This window comes from Aristolochia californica, unplaced genomic scaffold, assembly GCF_029961685.1.
Source record: "Aristolochia californica isolate CCGP_79_NKW_82.1479 unplaced genomic scaffold, dmAriCali1.0.hap1 SCAF_8, whole genome shotgun sequence".
NCBI lineage: Eukaryota > Viridiplantae > Streptophyta > Magnoliopsida > Piperales > Aristolochiaceae > Aristolochia > Aristolochia californica.
In genome coordinates, this window is record NW_027182279.1 from 3,058,146 (window position 1) to 3,080,663 (window position 22,518).

Below are 22,518 nucleotides of genomic sequence, written 5' to 3' on the forward strand. Positions count from 1 at the left end.
AAATTATTTGAACAGAAAATTCTGGTATTTGTCAAAGCTTTTAGGATAAAAAATGTATTCTTGATTACTCTTAATTTTTTATTTCAAAAGTATAAAATATGAAAAATAATTAATAAATTGAATTAGAAAGTAGATATTTAAATCGACTATATTAGGAATAATTTTCCATAAGGAAATATTTTTAAAAAATTAGAGTTTTAGGGTTTTTATTTTTTTTCTCTTCTTTCTTCCCCGTTTCTTTTCCTCTCTCCACACAAAAAATTGCCCCACCTATCGTTCCCACCTCGATGCTCCAGTAAGACATGGTTCATCGAGAAAGGCTGGCTCCTGAGGGGAGGAGGGATTGTACGTGAGAACAAGGAAAGAGGATCTAAGGGAATAATTTAAAATAAATAATTATAAACTATAAATGTAATTAAAGTATATTAATTAAAACATTATATTTTAAGTTAAATTAATTAAACAATCATAATTATAGAGCATAATTTTTAATATCATAATAATATAATTTGACAATTAAATCTTGATAAAATGAGATGATCAATATTGAATTTATAATTATGTCATATTATCATTTTTATATCATATTAATGTAATAAAATAATAAGTTACGAGAAATGGCTTTTCATAATTATTAGTATTATAATCTTATCATAATCATCATAATTATTATATTATTATATAAAAACACTTATTATTATTGTTTCATTGATAATACTTATAGTATGATTGTATTATAATTATTAGATGAAAATAAATAAATATTACATATATCTAAGTGTATTATTAATGTGTGAGAGAGTATGTTCCGGAGAAACCAGAGGGAAGAGAGGGAAGAGAAGAAAGAGAGTGTGTTGCACTTATACAATGTTAATATATTCATTCAAGTGTATTAAATTTATATAATTATTAAGTGTTATGGAATAGTATCTATGTGACAAATAGTTTAGGATTTATGTAATTATTATATATATATTTGATGGTGTATGATGTGTGTTTGTTTAGTTAAGTAAGTTGTGCATGTTTAATTGGGAATAAGGAAGGTTATTACAAAGGGGAGGGGGAACCCTAACAAGAGAGGAGTAAGGTGGGGAAGCCCATAGGGATCAAAAGGGAAAGGGGAGAGGGAACTTAATTAGGGTCTGGAAGATCTAATGGGGAAGGAGGGGGGGACCCAATGGGGAGAGGATTAGGGTGGAGAACCAAAGGAGAGTGGAAGGGACCCAAATTGGAGAGATTGGGGAAGACTGATATAACCTTAAATTTGGCTTAGCTAGATATGAATAATAATAATATAAACATAATTAGACCTAAATATAAGCCTATTAAAACCACAATATGAGCATTACGTAATTGTTAAACTTTGGCTTTCCGCTCCCTAACAAGTCGGCCTTTTTGGGAGTATTGGCTAGGTATTTGACGTAGTATCAGAGTTAGGTACCACGTTCCACGTTCGAATACCGAAGGAAGTGTTAATAAACCCACGAACAGTGGCTATCATGGGTTTGACAATAACCACAATATAAGCAAACTATGAACACAATAGAAACTTAATCTAAGCAAAGTATGAAGATCACGTGAGCATAAGATGAAACTAATTTTTTACCATAATACAAAACTAACTTTGACCATAATATAAATCTAAATTTGATCATAATATGAAACTGTTGTTGAGTATAATATGAACATAAAATTAAATTTTTATATAGTGTTATTTATTAATAGTACATAATATATATGCATAAAAGGTAAAATATATAAATTGATCATAATATGAAACTGTTGCAGAAGCTCTATCACTCACTTTCTTGCACTACTAGAGAAATTGTAAGCCTGATTACATTTTGAAGTATACTCCTTCTAGTTGGCTCTTGCACTATATCATGCACATCCAGATTCTGAATGATGGGTAATATAAATATGGACCATGCTTCTCATGAACGAGAGAGTACATCTGTCCAGAAGCATGGAATATGAAGTTTGGTCAACAAGAGTCAGAACATATCCATCCAGGATAATGCAGTCAGATGGAACTTCTCCCAATACCTCTACATTGTGATAGCCATAAGTCTATGTTGTCTACGATCTGTTGCCTCACCTTGGTCACTGCATCAGGGGAAGTACATTTACTAGCATCACCTGCAACAATCAAATACATAAATTGATGCTACTATTTGATTTCTTACAGCTTTAAATTGTAATGGATTACAAGATGAAATGAAGAATGTACCTTCAGGGTTGAGAGGGACCTGAGGACACCCTCTCAGATCCGTTCCATGGCCACAATTGTGACATGTAATGATAAAGGATGGCACTGGATTGTGTTTTTTGAAAAAAAAAAAGTCTCAGTGAGAACCAGAAAAAGTGAATGATATATGCATTTCTAATCTTTTTAAGTTCATCTTTTAATTATCTTTCTGTTACTAGCATTATGAATGATTAAGGGGATTGCAAAAATTGCAACAAGTTCTTCAAAGTTTTGTGATAACTCACATTCGGGAGATGATGTCTGCTTGGATGCATGACGCCATGGATCTTGTGATCCATTTGTGAAAATTATTTTGGAACCTGTTCATAATTCATCACACAAAATTTATTAAATCAGAGTTGATCCAACAGGGAATGGTCACAAAATTGTATGTTTCCTTTCAGTGTAATCTCAATGGAATTAAGGTGCAGACCTGCAATTTTTGTTCCTCCATAGTATAAGTTAGTCATATCCACATCAGGATAGATGTCATCTCCAAAGACATTCTTACAGAGATCCAAATGATATCTATACACAATATAAAAGAAGCAGTTATATTAACCTGGAATAATCACGCAGGCAATAATCAGAAACACATTCTTTTTCTTTTTCTTTTTTTGAATAGCTATTCTTTCTTTTTTCTTTGAAACAAGGTGAGAGAGAGATTCCATAAAAAAGACAACATTACAGCAGAGTCATATATCTAAGGGTTGGCACATGCCAAAACAAAGCTAAGAAAGGAAAGAACGTTCAACACAGATTGGAAACATAAAGTCAACCCAACAGCAAGGCCTCTCTACAAACTAAGCACTGTCTAGAGAAACCAGTCCTCACATAATAAATATGCAATCAAATTAGCAGATGCAAGGGTCTGATTCCAGGAGACAGACTTATCTTACTGAGGACACCAAGAAATGGATACAATTAGATTATGACTTACGTGGCCATGAAAAGTTACATTATTCCCCAAATAGTTTTAGTATTTAAGTTTTTTTAAAGAAAAGAAAAAATAATCTTGTCTAGACATACTAATGGATTTAATGAGCAGAATCCATGCCTTGCATCAATCTTTGATGATCGCACACTATCATTTGCAGGGGCCACCTGGAAATAAGCAACCTCAGTACAAACTTGGTACCACCATAATCGATCAGCTGAAATAGATTGTAAACAATTAAGAAGTGAGAACCTTTCATCCCTCATATTTCACAGCCCATCAGTTCTGAGCTAACTGAACTCAATGAAACAACTTACCACTGTTTTCAGTCAAAGCAGTTCTCTTTAAGTATGCTTGATCGTAAGTTTCAACTTGTACACCAAAATTGTCTAGGTAATAATCCTTCACGTAGCTGGCATACGCCTCCTGCATAAAGGGCATTTGATCATTAATAAGAAACGACATCAGTGACCAAAAGTTTCAAACCATCTGCTTACTATAGAAGATGGTGACCAAACAATATCCTTACTGATCACTGTCATTCAGCTTATAGCAGTAACCATGCACTTCTTATGTTAGAAATATTACAAAAAACTCAACCCCCATAAATGTCAAACTTCATTGAAAGGGTATGAGTCACCCACAACCATATGCTGCAAGGAAACCCCCAAACAAGCTAATGAATCTGTGATACAACTAGCACTTCTGAGATTACAGAAGTTAGAAATCAGTTGTTAGTATCTTCCCCATTTAAAATCAGTTTTCAAAGTCAGATTCTTATTTAGAAAATCAAAGCATATTGCTGTCTGGACCTTTTGGCTTCATGGTCACATGGGTTTCTAGTGTGAGGATCGGGATTCAAGGGTTTCTAGTGCAAGGGTTCGGTTTTAAGTCTCACAAGGGGAGGGAGGGAGGGAAGGTTGGGATTACGGTAGGTGGGAATTTCCATGTACAATCAACAACCAAAAAAGAAAGTTCAACAATATATTGCTTTTAAAGTCTTATTTATTTCTGTTTGTGAGGGGTATCTCGACCATTTTTGTAATGAAACTTTTGATAAAGGGATTTTTCTTTAAAGAGGCCGCAGGCCATCCAAAGACTAGTTAGACAGCTCTCCTCTTCTTCCTTTCTCTGATTTTTTTTGCTCTTTGTCACTCTTATGCTTTTACTTCTGCACATCTCTACCTTTATTTGTTAAACAATGAAATGGTTCTAAAAACATGGGAAGGTTAGTAACTGATAAAAACAATCACATATTGTTGGACCAAAAAAATAAAATAAAAAAAATTCCAGACAATGTTATAACTAGAACCAACAAGAACAAGCTATTTAGCACAAAGTGAAAACTTACCACCAGATCCTTCCCTTCTTTTTTTGCAGCAACAAGAGGAGAACAGAGGGTATCTGGATTCCCATATTGAAACTGCACAAAAATGCTGATGTTACTAAATAATGGTCAACCTATTAAATCATGTAGATATTGATACTTTTTATATCAACATTGGAACAGTTTTTGTATTCAAGTAATGCAAAAAATTTAACTCTTCTCAATCATCTATATGCTGTGGGTAAGGGTGGCATCGAGCCAAGCCTGCACACGAGCATTTCAGGCTCAGCTCGATTCGGTTTGGTTCCAGCTTAGTTCAGCTTGGTTTTGTTTTCCAGCTCAAACTTTGAGTAAAGCTCATTAGCAGAATAATCCGAACTCGGATATTGTTGAGCTCGGCTTGAAAGCTTGCGAGCCGGCTTTGTAAAGTAAGGTGCCAAATACATTTCAAATTTGGTTTTGTTTGCTTACCAAGCTGGCTATGTAAAGTAAGGCTCCAAATACATTTCAAATTTGGCTCTGTTTGCCCTAAATACTCATTTCAAGCTCGGTTCCATTTCTCAAGAGGAATAAATGAGCTGCTTCATAATAAATGCTCTGGCGGATTGACTCTCCATTTAATACAACTAGAATGCCTTTTTTTATTTTTATTTTCACACTGAGTTTGAACCAAAGAGAATCTGTCTTGTTTCTTCTCTTCTTCTATTCTTTTCGCTACATCTTCTTCTTCTTAAGTTTATTCTTTCCATAGAGGGGAAGCACTGCCATACCAGCTGCCACCCCTCCCAATGCTTAGAGAAGCTTCATTGTCTGGCAAGTGGCAAAACCCAGTCTAAGCTATCATTCTCTCTCTTCTTTACTTTTTACTAGGAGACTTTTGTATTAGTGACAATATACTGAAATGGAGATAAGTAGGAAGTGATTACTTTGGCTAGCATCTTCCTTGTTGCTACAGCAAAGACCATTGACCCACAACGTTGATGATAGAACAAACAATACTTTTTCCCGGGGAATATAACCTCGACTCTTTCTCCAGTGGAGGAGGGGTTAGTTAATGGTGGTGGTTCTACCCCACACAGGCAATCATAGAATTTTCTATTTTCAAATTCAAAACTCTCTATACTTTCTCATTTCTCTCCACGTTAATCTTTGTCCCCTGCCATGGATCCCAACAAACCAGTATTTTTGTATCAACCGAACCCTTTCAAGGGTTTTGATTAAGCCAAACCCGAGTCTCATGAATTTTGCTTGACCCAAAGCTCGAGTTCACATATAGGCTCGAGTTCAAGCTTGAGCCTGAGCTCTAAGGGTGGGAACGAGCCAAGCCGAGCCAAGATCAAACTATGGTCAGCTTGGGCTTCGCTTAGATCGTAACCATAAGGCTCGAGCTTGGGCTCAAGCTCAAGTAGAACAAGATTCTTAGGGTTTGCACTCGGCTTGAGCTCAACTCAAATAAAAGAAAAAGAGAAAAAAGGCCAATTTGGTAATCACCACTCAAGAGACTTCATTAGCATAGAGCTTCAACAAGAAGAGTCCATACATATGAGAAAAAAGAAAAAGAAAAATAAGCATAGCCGCTTTAAATTCTTTCATTGTGGTACAAGCTAAGCTAAGATTTAGAGAGATTAATGGAAGAATTTAAAACAATTTGAAGTGATATCTTCTCTATAAGTTTTTTTGACAAAGTTTCAACTGATTTGTCATTTATCGAGCTTCTATAAGAGATTTTGCACTTGGTCATGCTTTTATTTCAAGGCCTTAATCTACAAGTGATACTACTAAGCCCTACCTTTGCCTCAGCATCCAAAGTCCCCAGCTGCGAACACAACCTCTCTTCTTCGTTGAGCACTCTTTGGAGCTCCTTGTTCTTCTTATGAGTAGTGTTGAAAAACTAGTATAGGGGCAATTTGGTCATTTCACCTTATCCTCATATTCATATTCTTATGTAATCTTGTTCTCTATGTTGAATTATATCTATGGTCCAAGTTTAATGTACATAGGACATAGAATGGGAGATATAAGGAGATCAGGGTTTCACTTAAGTGAGGGAATTTTGTAATTCAGCAAGTTCACTTAATTAAATAGGTTGGAGTCGTGCACAACCCCCAATGCAGCTCATTCTTGAGCCTTTCTCTCTCCCTTTTCTCATTCTCTCTCATTCTCTCTCCATCTCTCTCTCCTCTTACTTTTTACAAGTCGCCTAGGCAAAGTGCAGGATTTCAGGATTCATTGCAGCCACCACAGTTGAGATCCTCAACTAGGAGAAATTTTGAAATTCTTTACAGTGGAACTGCGAACGAGACCAAGAACATAGTTAGCAACCTCGAAGGCGATGGTTTCATCCAGTATTTGAGGAGGTGAAAAATTGAGGGAAGCAACCCCTCTGTATAGAAAAGAAAACATGAAAAGAAGAGGAAACAAAAGAAGAGAGGAGGGATGAAGAAAAACAAAAGAGAGAAGATGAAGAGGCAAGAAAAGCGAAAGGGATGGAACATATCAGGACTCTTTAGATTTCAAAAAGATTCAATAAATGCAAACAGATTCTCCCAAATGAGCTAACAACATCCAGGAGACTATTGACATTTGACATACATCAACATTTATTGTAAACTCAGCAAGGAAACTATTCATTTTGTTAAGTGGGAGACATTTTAAAACTTGTGGCGGAATCAATTGAGCCAGCTTGCGAGTTTACAAGCAGAGCTCAATCATACTCGAGCTCGGCTCATTTTGCATAACAAGCATAAATCAAATCGAATTAGACTCTTGATAAGAACCAAGCCAAAATTGAGTTGAGCTCGAGCTGCTAGCGAGTCAGTTCGACTTAGTGCCACCCCTACTAAACGCAAACCTAGTGGTTACAGCTTGAGCTGAGCCCAAGCTTCACAGAGCTTGAGCTTGACTCGTTTCATCTTGTTGCCACCCCTAGATGTGGATGAGTATCAAACTTATGTACCATGCTACAGGTTACATTAAACCACATATAAGTTATTGTCTGTGGAGGCCTTAACCCAATTGTCACTTATGCCTTTTTAATTTCCTGAGGTACAGAGAGCTCACTGTTCCCATTTTAACATCTACACTTTTTTTTAAAATGATTGTAACATCTACACTTACTGCTGTAACTGCAGCATCTGCCAGAAAGTACAGAAAATCAGCATCCTTTTTAAGCTGCAATGACCAAAAAAATTAAAAAATAAAAAACAAAATAAAGTTAAGACAGATAGAAGCCAACACAAACAGCAGAATTTATGTTACATGAATGGCCAAAATATGCTTTTCCTTTCTTTTCTATGGAATAATGTGTTCCTGGCAATATCAATGAAGCAATAAAAAGAATACATAGCACTACTAAGTGAAAAGAGGAAAGAAAATAATGATGAATAAATAACGAAGATAACAATAACCTGTATATAAGCCTTCCTATCTCAAAATTTGATGTTTTAAGATCTTTGTAATGGTTATTGTTGTCACCTACCTCAAGTTATACAAATAAAATTAAGAGGTGCCACTTCTCTTTGCATTTCTATCATGCAAGAGATTTCTACAGATGAAATTTGAGCTTCATTCAAGCAATCCTAAAAAACAAAAATGAAAAATAAAAACTTGAAATGTCCAAAATGAATTTATAAATTTGCCATAAAATTGGAAGAAATCATGTTGCAGACAAGAGCAACAAGCTTCAATTTTGTTTAAGGTCCCATGGTCATTCACGAGATTAGAAAAAAGTTCATCAGAACCAGAATAGATTCTTTCAGAATATTCCTCCATTGAAATACTCGCTTTTGACATTAGAATTAATCTTGAATACCAAAAGCTTTCATATCAGTGATGATGAATGAATCTACAGAAAATTTTGCAAATACAAAGAGAACTTCGCAACATATAGTGAAAGAAAAAGAAATAGATAACAGAATAACATCTTTTATTTGCACGCATAGCAGGCTTCTCTAGAAATAGCATCAATATAGTATTGCCTTTTGTACTCATGCTTATTAGAATTCCATGTATAAGCACAAAAAGAAGTCATGATATGTGAATTGATAACCAGAAAACTCGCATCCTCTAGCAGATACAGAGCATCTGAGTTGACCACACCATGAGTCAGGTAGGAGAGATGTAAAGGTCTTGATACCAGAACCAATAACAAAAGAAATCCCAAAACATGTCATCTGAGAGAAACTGCAGATTTATGAAAGATGCTATCCTTTTCAAGGAGCAAAAGAAAGAATAAATATTAACTACATCTTTTGGCCTGCCAGTCTGGCATATTCTACCAGGAAATTTTGTTAAATTATAACAGAAAACGCAAAGTGTAACTATTTTTTAAACACTATGATACCATTGTTACTTTTCTCCTCTACAAGCACAAAGTTCATACACATTAATCTCCAGAATATGTCCCTTTTAGAGTAGACTAAGTAAGGTTTTCATGCAAAAATAACACAGCTTAAGACTTCTCTTCATACCTTGGATGCACCAAACAAATCCTTCACTGCCTCTTGATTTGAAACAAGTTGTTTTTCTACAAGTTTAGTGACTTCCTGGAGTGCCGCTTTACAATCAGGTCCAGCTGACTCTCCGATCTACAATTAGTAAACCATAAACTTCGGCACTTAAAGAAACAAAAATAAATGAATGATAGTGTAGGTAACAATAGTTTGAATATAAAGGTAAACAAAAAAATCAACATTTCCAACCAATTATACTTGGCATTAATTAAATATCTGTCAGCACCTGTTTATCAAAATCAGTGTAGTTGTACACAGCAAGTACTACTGCAGAACTCGCAAGGCTTCCACATGTTAAATGAGGAAATTTTAGGCGAAACCAAGCACTCAGTGCTCCAGAATATGAAACACCAAAGACAAACCAGGAATGTTCACCATTAGACCGCTTAAGCTTTGCATTCAAAGATTCCTGCAGGATGTAAAGAAGCCAATAATTTCTCAAGATGTAGAATCAGAAGAAAATACAGAAAAAAAAAAGACAATAGTAAAGTTGTGTAGCCATTGTTATTACAGTCATAATAAACACTATTTCTCACAGTAATAATCTCATGCGCTAAATAAACAAGTAGGCAGCCATAGAAATCATTATACTATGGGTGTGTCAACAAGTAGGTCAACCTGATAATACTGACGAAAAACAGCCAAATCAAAAAGAGCCTGCTTTGATGAAAGATATCTTAGATTCTCTGTTGCCAGTGACTTGAAGGGAGAGCTCTTTCCATAGTAGCGGTGCTCTAGAGAAACCACAGCAGCACCAAATTTCTTTGCTAATGCCTGTTTGCAGAATACCAAATATTGAATGAGCTGAAAAAATTAGGCTAATGTCAAAAGAAGAAGCACATTATATTTCTAAAGAAGATCACTGGAGACACATATCTGAAAAGTTTTTAGAGGAGATATTGAATTTTGAAAGAAATTTTTAATGAACTGTATAACTAGAAAAAAGAAAAACAATATATAAAAAACAATGATTATTTATTTTTTGAATGCAATTTGGATCATAATATAAAACTTACACCGAGATAATCATTAGAGATACCATTACATGCAGATTCTCCACATATTTTCAAAAAGATAGGACCATCAGGAGCTTGAAAGTAATCAAGAAACTCAAAGTATCGTTGCTGGAACTGACGATGATCCTACAAATTAAAGTAAATGTCCCATCAGCAGTGGTTTATCAGATATAGATATATAGAAATGAAACATCACAGTCTAGTACAAATGAGCACACACGAAGCGATGCTGTGGTTCCTTCGAGTGATTTACTGTGAACTACAACAGAATCAATCCACTTTGAATTTTTCTTTAAACAATTACAACAATAAATACACCATGTCTACAGAAGTACATGATGAACTTTGACATCATTTGCAGGTACAGAATTAGAAAAAAACAATTATCCACTAAAATATATATTGTGCATGCATTAAGCTGTTGCTATGAATTAAATAATAGACATGACAGAGATAGGTGATCTAATACATGTGTCTCAGGAGATAGCAAGACTGGGAAATATTGGTAACGGATCAAAGGGATGGATGAGGAGAGCAGGAGGCATAAAGGTCATCCATTACCATTATCCAACATATGCACAAGTGGCCCAAACTAAGTGCTTGAAGTGCTGCAAGTAATTTCCTTACATGACTGTCCTCACATGTTTTCTATGGTCATTACATACTGACAGCCTACATCTTTAGTTAGCAAAAGCAAAGTGATCAGAAACTACTTCAGCTAAATTTTTGGATTATTAACCATCCATGACGATGCTTTCTCTAACACATCGAAGTATCCAATCACGGCAAAGCAGGAAGGCGCTGCAAGTGCTTCTCATTCTCGTGCAAAATCTTGAACTCTAACGTACTGAAGTACAAATCATTAATAAATGAAATTGAGGCAACAGCGTTGTCCCAAAAATGAAAATTTTAAAAAACGAAAAAAGGATGAAATTTCAATTGATGCCACAAGTAGAATTTATCAAAAGTAATTCTAATCAGAAATATGGAAAATAACTGTTTACACCTTACAAATTCCACCTAACAACTTTCTTTCAGCCCTGTTCTCTTCTCATAAAAAAGGTAACTTGAAGCAAACCCCTGATTTGGTTTTTCATTTTTTTTTTTTTCCTTCTCTGAATCTATCAGAGCAAAAAATAAGAAGACGCACACAATTTAACATCGAAATGGTCAACTTTATTTTCTCCGAAAAGAAAAGACGATATGTACAAATACCACGACAAGCTACTGCTAAAGTACATAGATTTTCGTTCCTTGTTTGAAAAAGTGAGAGTACCGTAGGGGAGAAATGATCAACCGTCTGATTAATCCATTGCTCTTCGCGGGTTAAGTACGCAGCAGTGTTGCTGTTCATGTTAAGCAGCCGAGATTCCAAAACGTAGCCATGGGAAGGGAGCCACGAGAGCAGATGAACCGCGAAGACGAAGCAGATAAAGGGAATCGTCGTCTTCATCTCCGGAGAACTTCTCCTGCTCAAATTCGAAAGCTAAACACGCAATTTCACCTTAATCGGTTTAGTTTTCCGGGAAAACGGAGAGAGCACAACTGTCCTTGCTATTCGTGCAAGCGTAGCGAAAGGTTGCGCGGGTGGGCAGACCCGTTAAGGCAGTTTCGTCTGGCTTTCAGATCGCAAAGATCTTCGTCGCAGAGTACAGACACGTTGCTTTATTTTTTAAATGAAATTATATAATTTATATTATTTTTAATATAAAAAGTCCTTAAAACGATTATATTTATTTTAAGTGGTCCTCTTATTTTTTTGCATTTATAAATACAACCTTATTTTGACAAAAAATACTAATTTAAGTAGGTCCCATTGGTTGGTTGGTTGGTTGGTCCAGGTCCCTCTTGGCCAAAAAGCCAGGTTGCTTCCACAATGTTTATATTTATTAAATTTGTGATGCCACTAAGCAATAAGATATAATAAATAATGACATCTCCAATAATCTAATAATACCCATTTATTAAGTAATAATGTTTAGTTCTTGAATATTTATTAGATACATTAAGGGTTTGTTCGGAAACCCTAGAAAAGAAAATAAAATAAAATTTGATCGTTATTATTTCTAAAAATAGTTAGTGAAAATGAGATAATTATCAAATTCTCATTTTTTTCTTTTCCACGGGGTCTAAATATACCCTAAAAAGGAAAATTTTCGAGTGATCTATTTTCCTGAAGAATGCAGTTTGCACCTTGAGAATTTACAGAAAAAAAAAAGGTTATGAAATCCAATTCAAAATTCCAAAAAATTATTTTAAGTATTATTTTATATATTGAAATATTAAATAACAAATATATAGATATTAAATAAAAATTTATTTATAGACTAAATAATTATAAAATAATTAAATAACATAAATCTAAATTGGTAAACAATTATGAAATAAATTTTAATTACTTTTATTTAATAAAATTAATTTATAAAAAATAATTTTATCTAAACTAATAATTTTTTGGCTATAGTTAGTAAATGATTTAAAAAAATATATTTTTTTAAGTATTTTTTATCATATTAAATAAAAATATATTTATAGATATTAAATAAAAAATATTTATAGACTAAATAATTATCTAACATAATTTTAAATTGGTAAACAACTATGTAATAAATTTTAATTAATTTTATTCAATAAAATACATTTCTAAAGAATTAATTAGAAATATTTACAAAGGTACTTAATCTAATAATTTATAAAATATTTATGTTATCTAAAATAATAACTATTTGACTATAGTTAGTCAATGATTTAAAGGATTTTACTATTAAAAGACACCTGATTTGTAGAGTGGCATAGATAGTAAATGAGGAGAACTTCCACAAATATTGCGTAGAATTGTAATTATGCCAGCTAGTGTATGTTTTATTATGTCTGTTTACTTTTGAAGCATGTAGCCCTACGAGCATTGTAATTATTGTGAACATTTACCTACATAATATAAAATTTTAAATAAATTATTAAATAAATTTAATAATTTTAAATTTTTATTATTTTAATTTAAATAACATTAAAATATTTTTAAAAATAAAATGAAGGGAAGATTGTCCTCCCACCTTCCATGTCCTTCCCCTCCCTCACTATAATCTCCCACACACACAATGTTTAACTAACACAAGTTTAGACTTATAAATAGTTATGGACTAAATTTATGATTATTTTAATTATTTTAATTATTTATTTTATTATTAATATATATATAAACTATTTAAATATTAAATTAATTAGGTTTAATTATTTTTAAAAAATAAGGAGAAGGTCCTTCACCTCTCTCCATGCAGCCCCTCATTCTGTAAATTATAAAATGCTGACAAGAACTGTTCTCGATGTTAACTACACAATTACCACTACTGAAAAAAATATACATCTTTCTCTCTTTTACAAGGTGATGTCAATGATATCCATGACCAATTTCTCCAGCATCTGCTCCTCCATTTCTGCTGCGAAATGTGCCTTACTCCCAGCCAATGCCTGTAATTTCTTGCCTGTATATCTCAGTAAAGACCGACGTAAGCTTAAAGAAGAAGTTTGCTTATTTAACAAACATAACTCTGCAGAAGATCATAACCATGGTTGGGTTGGCTTCTATTCTCAGCGAATCCCCGATTCCAGCTTTTGACCTCAGAAACTTTCATTTATCCTCATATCAGTTCTTGAAATAAAACTTACTCGTGATGGTCTGTCGGAGAGGGGAAGCTGATAAAGGCAGAACTGGTAAATCGTCACAGTTGCAGATCTCGATCATGTAGCCATCTGGGTCATGGAAGAAAAGTTGATCAACCTGAATCCCTCCCTCCTCCACTACTGCTGTTACATACTCCAGCCCCATCCCTTGTAGCTTTCTCTTCACCAATTCCATATCAGAACACTGCAAAGAGAAGAAAACCTCTCTATTAACCAGCCTTAAACACAAAACCCTCCTCCTCATCTACTTCTTTCAAACAAAGAAGCGTTTTAACAAAATGGGTCTCACTTGGAAGGAGATGTGGTTGTCTTTGGGATTGATCATACGCGGGTTAGCTTGCAAGTCAGCCATTGAGTTGCTCTCCAACAAATGAATCCCAATCCCGTAGCTGAACAACCTGCAAGTGTTTAAGAAAAATCAGCAAAATCCCACCATAGCAGAAACGTCAGTTTCTGTTCTGAAGCACGTTTCAGCTCACCAAGCTCCTTCAAAATCAAAGGATGATGGTCTCTTGATGAGAGAAAACCCAAGAACATCTTGGTAGAACTTGACAGAATCCTGAACTGATCTGCACAGGAAGGAGACATGGTTGAGAGACAGCAAAGGGAGGGAAGAGCTTGTGAGCTCTTCCTCTTGAATTCCCATAATCTGCTGCTCCTGGGGATGCAGAAAATGTGGCCAAAATCCTTGTGTGCTGGATCCAAGTCATGGAAATATTTATCTTTAGTTTTGAGTGCAGTGTAAGGATGAGAAAAACCAAGTCAAAAGACTCGAGGGCTCCTCATTTGGAATGCTTCTAAGCAATTCATATACTTCTATTTATATGCCAATAGGAAATTATAAAAAAAACTAAACCCATTTACTTGATCAATGCCTTAAGGTTCTAACTTGGAATTATTATATAAAGGTGTGTTTTGAGCTGGCTCTTGTTGGAATTGGCTGCCTATCTTTAATATTCACGTTGCGCCTTCTCTACAAGGTCGATCTTTTAGAGCAAATGGTTTCAATATGGTATTGTGTGTTCGAATCCCGCTGCCCCCAATATCTATGTTGACGAATTTGGTCCCCCAGTTTGTGGGGGTTGCCCCGTGTTGTGGGTGTCGCACGTGCGGGGGAGTGTTGGAATTGGCTGCCTATCTTTAATATTCACGTTGCGCCTTCTCAATAAAGCAAAATGCTTGAAGTTTGAAAAGATAATTGCTACCATTTGCGCTTATTTAGGCCATGAATCATGCAATTGACTAGTACATGGCATCAACTTTGAAATTTTAGTTGTCATTGTTTTCTTTATTTTAATTCCCTTTTTCTCTATCCGATCTGGTTGACCACACTAACCAACTTTCACATCAATTTGAGAAATAAAAACTTTGATTCAAGAATCCGGAAAGGATTTATTCAAGTGTTTGATGATGCTTTGGTATTTTTGAGCTTGTTCATTTTACGGGTGCTATTTTACTTAGTTTAATCACTAATAAATGCGTAATTTTAAACAAACACTAACTAAAAAGCATGATAAAATTGTAAGAAAAACTACACAATAACATAAACTAATAAAAGTGGTAGAAAATATGTTAAAAAGTGATTAAATACATAATTTTAATAGCTTTAACTAAAATTTCATTAAACTAAGTCATCATCTATTAGAAAATGTGACATTTTCTACACTTACATAATGGATGGACTAAAAAAAAAAAAAACTATATATGCCTACCTTTATTCAAGTAATCGGGTAATCAAACGTGTGAAACAACCTTTACCCGTATATGTTTTATTTAAGAGACAATAAAACAGTTAAACGGGTAAATCCTTACACGGATAAGAATTTTATAGTACTTTTTGAATAAATGGGTAGAGCGGTTGAACGAATAATCATATAAAATTACCACACCTGTCTCCCGTTCCTAGTAAGATGTCATAGGATCCTGGGAGAAGATGTTATTAGAAAGAAAAAAGTCAAATTATTAAAATAAATTCAATAATTGACTCTTACTCAAGAAATAGTGTCATAAACAAAAAAATGAAAATACAATCGTAAATAAAATCATCTAATTTATTTTGTTTTATATAAGATAATAGGTGAGATCTATTAGTGAGTGTCATGAACTAAACCATGACCTGGTGTTGTTATATGGTGAAACTGGGTTGAACCCATGACATTCATATATATAGGGCATTGTTATAATATGTAAAACATCTAATTGCATATAAATTGTTATTATATAAAAGTCTTACAACTATCTAATGGTTTTCACACTACCATGGATGTAGGACAATTTCTCAAACCAAGTAAATCCATCAAATTATTTTTTCTTTCAAGTTTCTATTTCTTTTCTTTTCTCCCCAAATTCTATCATTTTGTGAGAGAAAATTTGTTAACAAAGGGAGAAAATGACTTTCCCTCCTTTTTTCTCTCCTTTTTTCTTTTCTTTTCTTTTCTGTGAGTTCCAAACAGACCCCAAGTCTTACTACCACACCCTGACCAACAGTACTGTGGAAGTTATTTGGATAAAGAAGTTTAAGTGTTATTACTAATTGGATTCCATGGGATTTCAATAATTTATTTTAACATTAATAAAAGTGTTTTTTTTATCGTGATGCGAAAAAAAAATGTCAAAAACTCATAAGATTGATTGCCAATTTGTTCGATAAATAGTTAAAAACACATTAACATAGTTGAAGCAAACCTCATATAATATAGTTGTCACATACAAATTATAAAACATGATTTGAGCCCAGACTTATTCAGTTTGGATGAGGAAAATTATCTAAAGAAAACCTTGTTAAAACTGAAGAACCATTAATCAAGGCAAAGCTCTGCAAAAGCTTTTCTTCCCCACAAGAGTACTCTCTCTGCACACGAAGGATCAAGACGTTATTCCTGTAGACAATCTCATACCAAACATAACTGCTCTGTAGAGAGTTTTTCGTTGAAGTCCATTCCGCGGCTCAGAAGGAAAAATTCATCATGTTGGTGTTCAGATGCTCCATCATCAAGTTCTCCACGAATCCACACCCGACTCCCTTGGAATATCCTTTCGTCCGCTTGAGAGGACAGGAAGATATAGGCAGAACGGGGATATTGTCGCAGTTGCAGATTTCGATCATGTACCCATCTGGATCGTGGAAGAATAGCTGATCGACTTTAATTCCACCTTCCTCCACAATGGCTGCCGCGTACTCCATTTCCATCTCTTCCAACTTTCTCTTTACCAGACCCATGTCTGAGCACTGCAAATGGTCAATCACATTCAGGTTAAAGGAACTGAAAAAAAAAAAAAAATTGAACTGAACTGCATGTTGTTTGAATGACCAGTTGCGTACTTGGAAGGAGATGTGATTGTCTTTGGGATTTATGGGTCGAGATTTCTGGGGAAATTCCTCGAGTGGATTATGCTCAAGCAGGTGTATTCCAACTCCGTAATTGAACAGCCTGTATGATCAGAGTCAAGAGTCATCAATTTGTGTATTTAACACGAAGAAGAAAATATCAAATCTACTAATGTAAGGTTGAGAAATCCACTAGCTTAATTTAGATTATGATCTTCTTTTCTTCTGCCAGAAGACAATATGGGCATCAAAACATAAATCCGACCATTCTTAACACAGATGAAAGAAAGTGCGGAGGGTTAATGGAACTCACCAGGCCCCATGGAATTTGAAGGAGGAAGGACGTTTGATGAGAACAAAACCTAAAACATCCACGTAAAACCTCACGGAATCGCTCACCGATCTGCACAGAAACGAGACATGGTTGAGGGAGAGGAGAGGCAATGGACTGATATCTGTAATTTCCTCGACACCCATTTTGTCTTCCCGATGATCACCTTCTTCCAAGTCTTCAAATGGATGAATGCTCCACCTTCCACTTCAGCTTCCCTTTTATAGACTGTAACTTAAAAAATCTCATCACCTAATTACCTTGCTGCATTAGATATATATCTTCTGTTTCAGGGAGAAATCTGGAAATTAACAGGTGTTTGAAAACATAAAGTATTCTTTCCCTTACTGGATGTTTCAGAAATCTGTTTCTGTTGCTTAAAAACTTGATCGTTTAACATTTTGAAGGACATAAAGTGCCCATAAAAGTTTTGGCTTTTCTCAATCTTCTCCGTTAACCTGAACAAACAATAGGAAGGCTTCGCTTGAATGAATGGACATTCAGGATAAGATGGCTTTAATGGTGAATGATGTGCTCCTCTGTGAAGTTTCTGAGAAAGTGCATTTCAGAAAGAGGTCATCTTCATAAAGATGATAATCCAAACGACGAAGCTTCTGGGTGACGACATAATTATCTAATGGACGCCAGCAGATAATAAGAACCAGTTCCGTTGGCATTTCAACTGAATCAAATGGATTTCGATCTGGTGTAAAACCAATTTTCGTCGTCCATTAGATAATTATCTCTGTAAAAAAATCACTACAAGAAAATTCACTAGATGGATATTACAATTCGTTGGGAAAGATAAAAGTTCTCTGATCGAGCTACAATGTGCCAAGAAGCTATTAAATTCTAGAATACTCTATGAGCAAATTAGTGAAATCCGCTGGGAGGTCTAAGGGAGCATATTACGAAAATTTGTTGAGAGTTCTTCCTTTTTTCTTCATTCTTCTCATTTTTTTTCCATTTTCTATTTCTTTCTTTATTTTCCCTCTTCTCCTTTTTGCTTGTAGAGGAGGAGGACAAATTTGGAAAATAAAAAAAAATTGGAATTAGGTTTCTCCTAGAGAATTTGGCAAATATTTTGGGAGATCTTTTTTTCTCCCATTTCCCCTTTATTCTCCTGCTTTCCTCCTTCCTTTTATTTTCCCCCTCTTTTCTTTCTTTCTTCCCTTTTTTTCTTCTCCTCCTATTTTTCTTTTTTCCTTTTTTCCTCCTCCATTTTTCCTTTTGTTAGAAGGTGGGTTCGAGCCCACACATCCAAGAAAGAAAACCCACACATCCAAGAGGTGGCATATCGGTAAATAAGAAGAGTTCTCATAAAGATAACATGAAGATGTAATTACTTGTCTATTTATGTCTCTTCTCTTGTAATGTTGTAGCCTTAAGAGCATCAAGTTCTCTCTTTTCTTCTCAAATTCGTCCAAACTCTCCTCTCCCTTCTCTTGGAAGATCTCTAAACTCTCTTTCCTTTCTCTCTTCTTCTTTTCTTCTTCTCCTCTCCCTCTTTGGCTCCAGAACATTATGGAGTCCTAAATTCTACACTTTTTCCTCTTTCTTTCTGTCCTTCCTCTCTTCTTTTCCTTTTCTCCTTCTTTCTTCTTTTTCTTTCTTCTCCCTTTTCCTTGTAGAGGAGCACAAAATTGGAAAATCGAGAAATTAGAATTGAATTTCTCCCAGCAAATTTCAAAATTCGTTGGAAGGTCCTCATTACATGAAAAATGGGTTATGCCAACAAAAAAACCTGCAAACAAAATTTCTGCCAGTGAAATTGACACGCTGGGAGAAGTCAACTTTCTCCTGAAAAATTTAAGATTTGCTAATAGAGATCACCTTTTACTAAAAAATTCTAAATATTCGTTGGAAGAGAGTTTCCTAGGATTTTTTAACGTTCTTGGGAAAAGGTACTCCTAGCAAATTTTACAGATTCGCCGAGAGAAAGTTAAAAGCTCCCAACAAATTTGACGATTCATTAAAGAATTTTCTCCCAAAAAATTGTAAATTCACTTGAAGACATTTCATGCCGCCAACAAATGGACATAATTCGTTGGGATAGAGTTTCCTGAGAATTTTTACCTGTTCACGGGAAAAGCTTCTCCTAGCAAATTTCATAGATCCACTAGGAGAAAGTTCTTTTCTCCCAGTGAAGTGAAATTGAAAATTCATTGTGAAAAATCAAAAACCTTTCCCAAAAAATTTCCTAACTCAATGGGACAATTTATTTTTTTTTACAATAAATGATATAACCATGGACATGAGGTGGCATGCTAAGGTGCATTTGGATGAAACAAATATGTTGAGACATCAAACATCCGACAAATTCAGAACTTTGGCGTGATTAACAAAGAGCCCCCATAGTTTGTTGCAGAGTCACAAATGTACATCTAGGGCTTGCAAGTAATGGTTTCAATCCATTTGGTAATATGAGTACAGCGTATAACATATGACTCATGCGTTGATGTCGTATAATCTGTTCCCATGAAAATGCATGAAAGGTCACTACTATATGATGGGCTTGCTAATTCCAAGGCCAAATTCTCCTAGTAATGACATTGCTGTTTATTTGTGCCCTTTGGCAGACAAGTTGAAAGAGTTGTAGTGAGAAGGTGTGCAGACTTTTGATGCACATTGAAGAGAGGTGTTCAAAATGCATGCAACACTTCTTTTGACCACAAATGATTTTTTGGCTTAGGATCACTTTCAAGTTGGAGTACTAAGGAGCTCCCCCTATAATTTATGACATTAAGAGACAATTATTGGAGCTCCCCCTATAGTTTATGGCAAAACTAAATAAAATAGGAAGAGAAAATGATCTACCGATGAATTGAATTAGAATAAGAATGGTATATTTTTTTAGTTGAGTTATTGGTTGAAGATGAGATTGAGACATAATTTAGACATCATGCATATTGAAGAAAGCATTTGTGACAATATTTTGGGCACTCTTCTGACCATAAGTGATAAAACAAAAACTCAGTGAATGTTAAACTTGACTTGGAAGATAGGGAAATTAAAAGGGAACTGCATTTGAGAAGAGATAATGTTTCGGGTTATATGCCTAATACAACGTACACAATTTCTCAATAAGAGAAAAGACAATTTTTTACATGGATCTATAACATTAAGTTCTAAATGGGGTTGTTTCGAATATATCATGTTGTGTTAGAGTGGATCCCCCAAATGTATCAGGCTTAAAGAGTCATGATTGTCACATAATTATGCAACATTTACTTCTGGTGGGGTTTTGTGGTTATCTATCAAACATTGTAATTACTTCAATTATTGAGGTGAAATTATTCTTCAAAGGAGTTGTGTTCAGAAACAAAGAGTTGATGCATTAAAAAAATTACAAGGAGACATTGTGATGATCTTATGTAAGTTGGAAAAAATATTTATGCCATCATGTTTTTATATAATGGTCCATTTGGCAATTCATCTACCACAAGAAACACTATTATGTGATCTGGTACAATGTCAGTGGGTGTACCCATTTGAGAGGTTCCTACGTAAATTGGAAACATATGTACAAAACAAAGCTCTTTTGGAAGGTTCAATTGTTGAAGCTTATATTGAGAACGAAACTTTGACATTTTGGTCATTATTCTTGGATAGTGTTGAAATAAAATTTGACTGGATAGATCAGAATTTTGATGGAGATGTCGATTTCCAAAAGGATAAACTCTCAGTTTTTGGACTTTGATGCAAAGTTGTATGACAAGATGTTGTGGGTTGTACTTAACAATTGCGATAAGATTGAACCATACACATGAACTAAGTGGAAAAAAAATTGATCTTTTATGTGAAGTTGTATGATAAGATATTGTGGGTTGTATTTAATAATTGAGATGAGGTTGAACGATACATCTTGTAAGTACTATTTGAGTTCATATTGTAGGTTTAGTCATTAAACATGATTTTAATTATTAAGTATTTTTATTATATAGTGAACATAGAGAGTTTTACAAACGAAGGGTACAACTAACTTGGACCAACAACATGAAGAAGATTTTGCCATTTGGTTTAAACAAAAGGTTAGTTATGTTAATCAACTATATGAGCTCAAGATCATGGGGTTTATCAAATATTTCTAATATCATCTAATTTATTATAGGTCAAAACTCAAGTAGTTTGTAGCTAACTTGAAATGAACAGTGACATCTACTGTCTTGGAATGGGTCTCATATAAAGTAACAACTACTTATCCTGTATTATTAATAGCATGCACATCCACATCGAACAACTTGAGGCAAATCGTATGATTCAAAATAGCGATGTAGTTGTAAAGGGGTACTACGAAGATAATTACCTTGATTATTATGGGGTCTTAACTGATATAAATGAATTATGATACTTGGGTAACAATTCTATTTGTGAACTCAAGTGCGAGTGGTTTGATATAAGCCATAGTATGCATGGTATTAAGACAAATGGGTAGTTTCAAATTGAGTAGTCCCGGTGCAATGATGATCCTTTTGCATTAGCATTTCAAACTGAACAGGTGTATTACTTGGAAGACGTAAAAGCATAGTTCAGAATGTGGTTGTGAAAACTATGTTTGATGTGTTAAAGCAAAAATTATTTACACCTGATGAAATAATTGCTTACCAATAAGAACTGTCAAATATTAATCTCAATTTTGACCAAGTGGACAATAACGTTGGTCCATTGACAAGACCAGGTGTTCCGCCAAATCGTATCAATGTATTAGTACTTGAAGATGAAGACAACGAGGAGGATATAAACAAAGAAGACGAAGTTGAGGTGGGGAATCAGTATGATGAATAACAAAATGAAGCAAGAGAAGAAAAATAAGAGGTTGACAAAGAGGGGGAAGAAAAGAATGAAGATATATAATGTTGTTAAACGATAATGAATCCGAATATTTATTTCATTGGTCTATAATGTTAGTTTTTGTAAAATTATTAATTGAAAACATTGTTAGTATTATTCTATTTTTAGAAATAACATTATTGATATTATAAACATATTCCATATGCAAGTTCATCAAACGCAATGCCTCCTCGTCCACCTAGGCTACCATCGGTTCACACCATGCATCATTTGAGTAGATAGTTTCATAAAATCCACCATATAAGATGCATGATATTGGGTTACTTGGAAGAGATGATCGTTTCCTAG

General features: G+C 34.4%; 3 protein-coding genes across 4 annotated transcripts; all 3 read right to left on the reverse strand.

Annotated features, from left to right (window-relative positions):
- Window positions 1-1,738: 1,738 nt before the first annotated feature.
- LOC137938725 (probable serine protease EDA2) lies at window positions 1,739-11,657 on the reverse strand. Of its 2 annotated transcripts, XM_068783743.1 has the most exons (14): window positions 11,316-11,657; window positions 10,040-10,165; window positions 9,642-9,797; window positions 9,250-9,432; window positions 8,982-9,098; window positions 7,630-7,683; window positions 4,537-4,608; window positions 3,503-3,611; window positions 3,306-3,402; window positions 2,682-2,776; window positions 2,494-2,568; window positions 2,231-2,314; window positions 2,047-2,139; window positions 1,739-1,954 (listed from the first exon to the last, which is right to left on the reverse strand). In XM_068783743.1, exons 1-14 carry the CDS (start codon window positions 11,490-11,492, stop codon window positions 1,935-1,937), a joined length of 1,458 nt encoding a protein of 485 aa, XP_068639844.1. In that variant the 5' UTR covers window positions 11,493-11,657; the 3' UTR covers window positions 1,739-1,934. The 2 variants fall into 2 exon arrangements, with proteins under 2 accessions (XP_068639844.1, XP_068639843.1); XM_068783742.1 differs by having other exon boundaries at window positions 1,739-2,139; window positions 11,316-11,656.
- A 1,757-nt stretch (window positions 11,658-13,414) lies between these two features.
- On the reverse strand, window positions 13,415-14,366 carry LOC137939434 (glyoxylase I 4-like). The gene is made up of 4 exons (XM_068784702.1): window positions 14,200-14,366; window positions 14,010-14,118; window positions 13,706-13,904; window positions 13,415-13,521 (listed from the first exon to the last, which is right to left on the reverse strand). The coding sequence occupies exons 1-4, from the start codon at window positions 14,364-14,366 to the stop codon at window positions 13,415-13,417; spliced, it is 582 nt and encodes a 193-aa protein (XP_068640803.1).
- A 2,010-nt stretch (window positions 14,367-16,376) lies between these two features.
- LOC137939188 (glyoxylase I 4-like) lies at window positions 16,377-17,555 on the reverse strand. The gene is made up of 3 exons (XM_068784403.1): window positions 17,362-17,555; window positions 17,043-17,151; window positions 16,377-16,949 (listed from the first exon to the last, which is right to left on the reverse strand). Exons 1-3 carry the CDS (start codon window positions 17,523-17,525, stop codon window positions 16,668-16,670), a joined length of 555 nt encoding a protein of 184 aa, XP_068640504.1. The 5' UTR covers window positions 17,526-17,555; the 3' UTR covers window positions 16,377-16,667.
- Window positions 17,556-22,518: the final 4,963 nt, after the last annotated feature.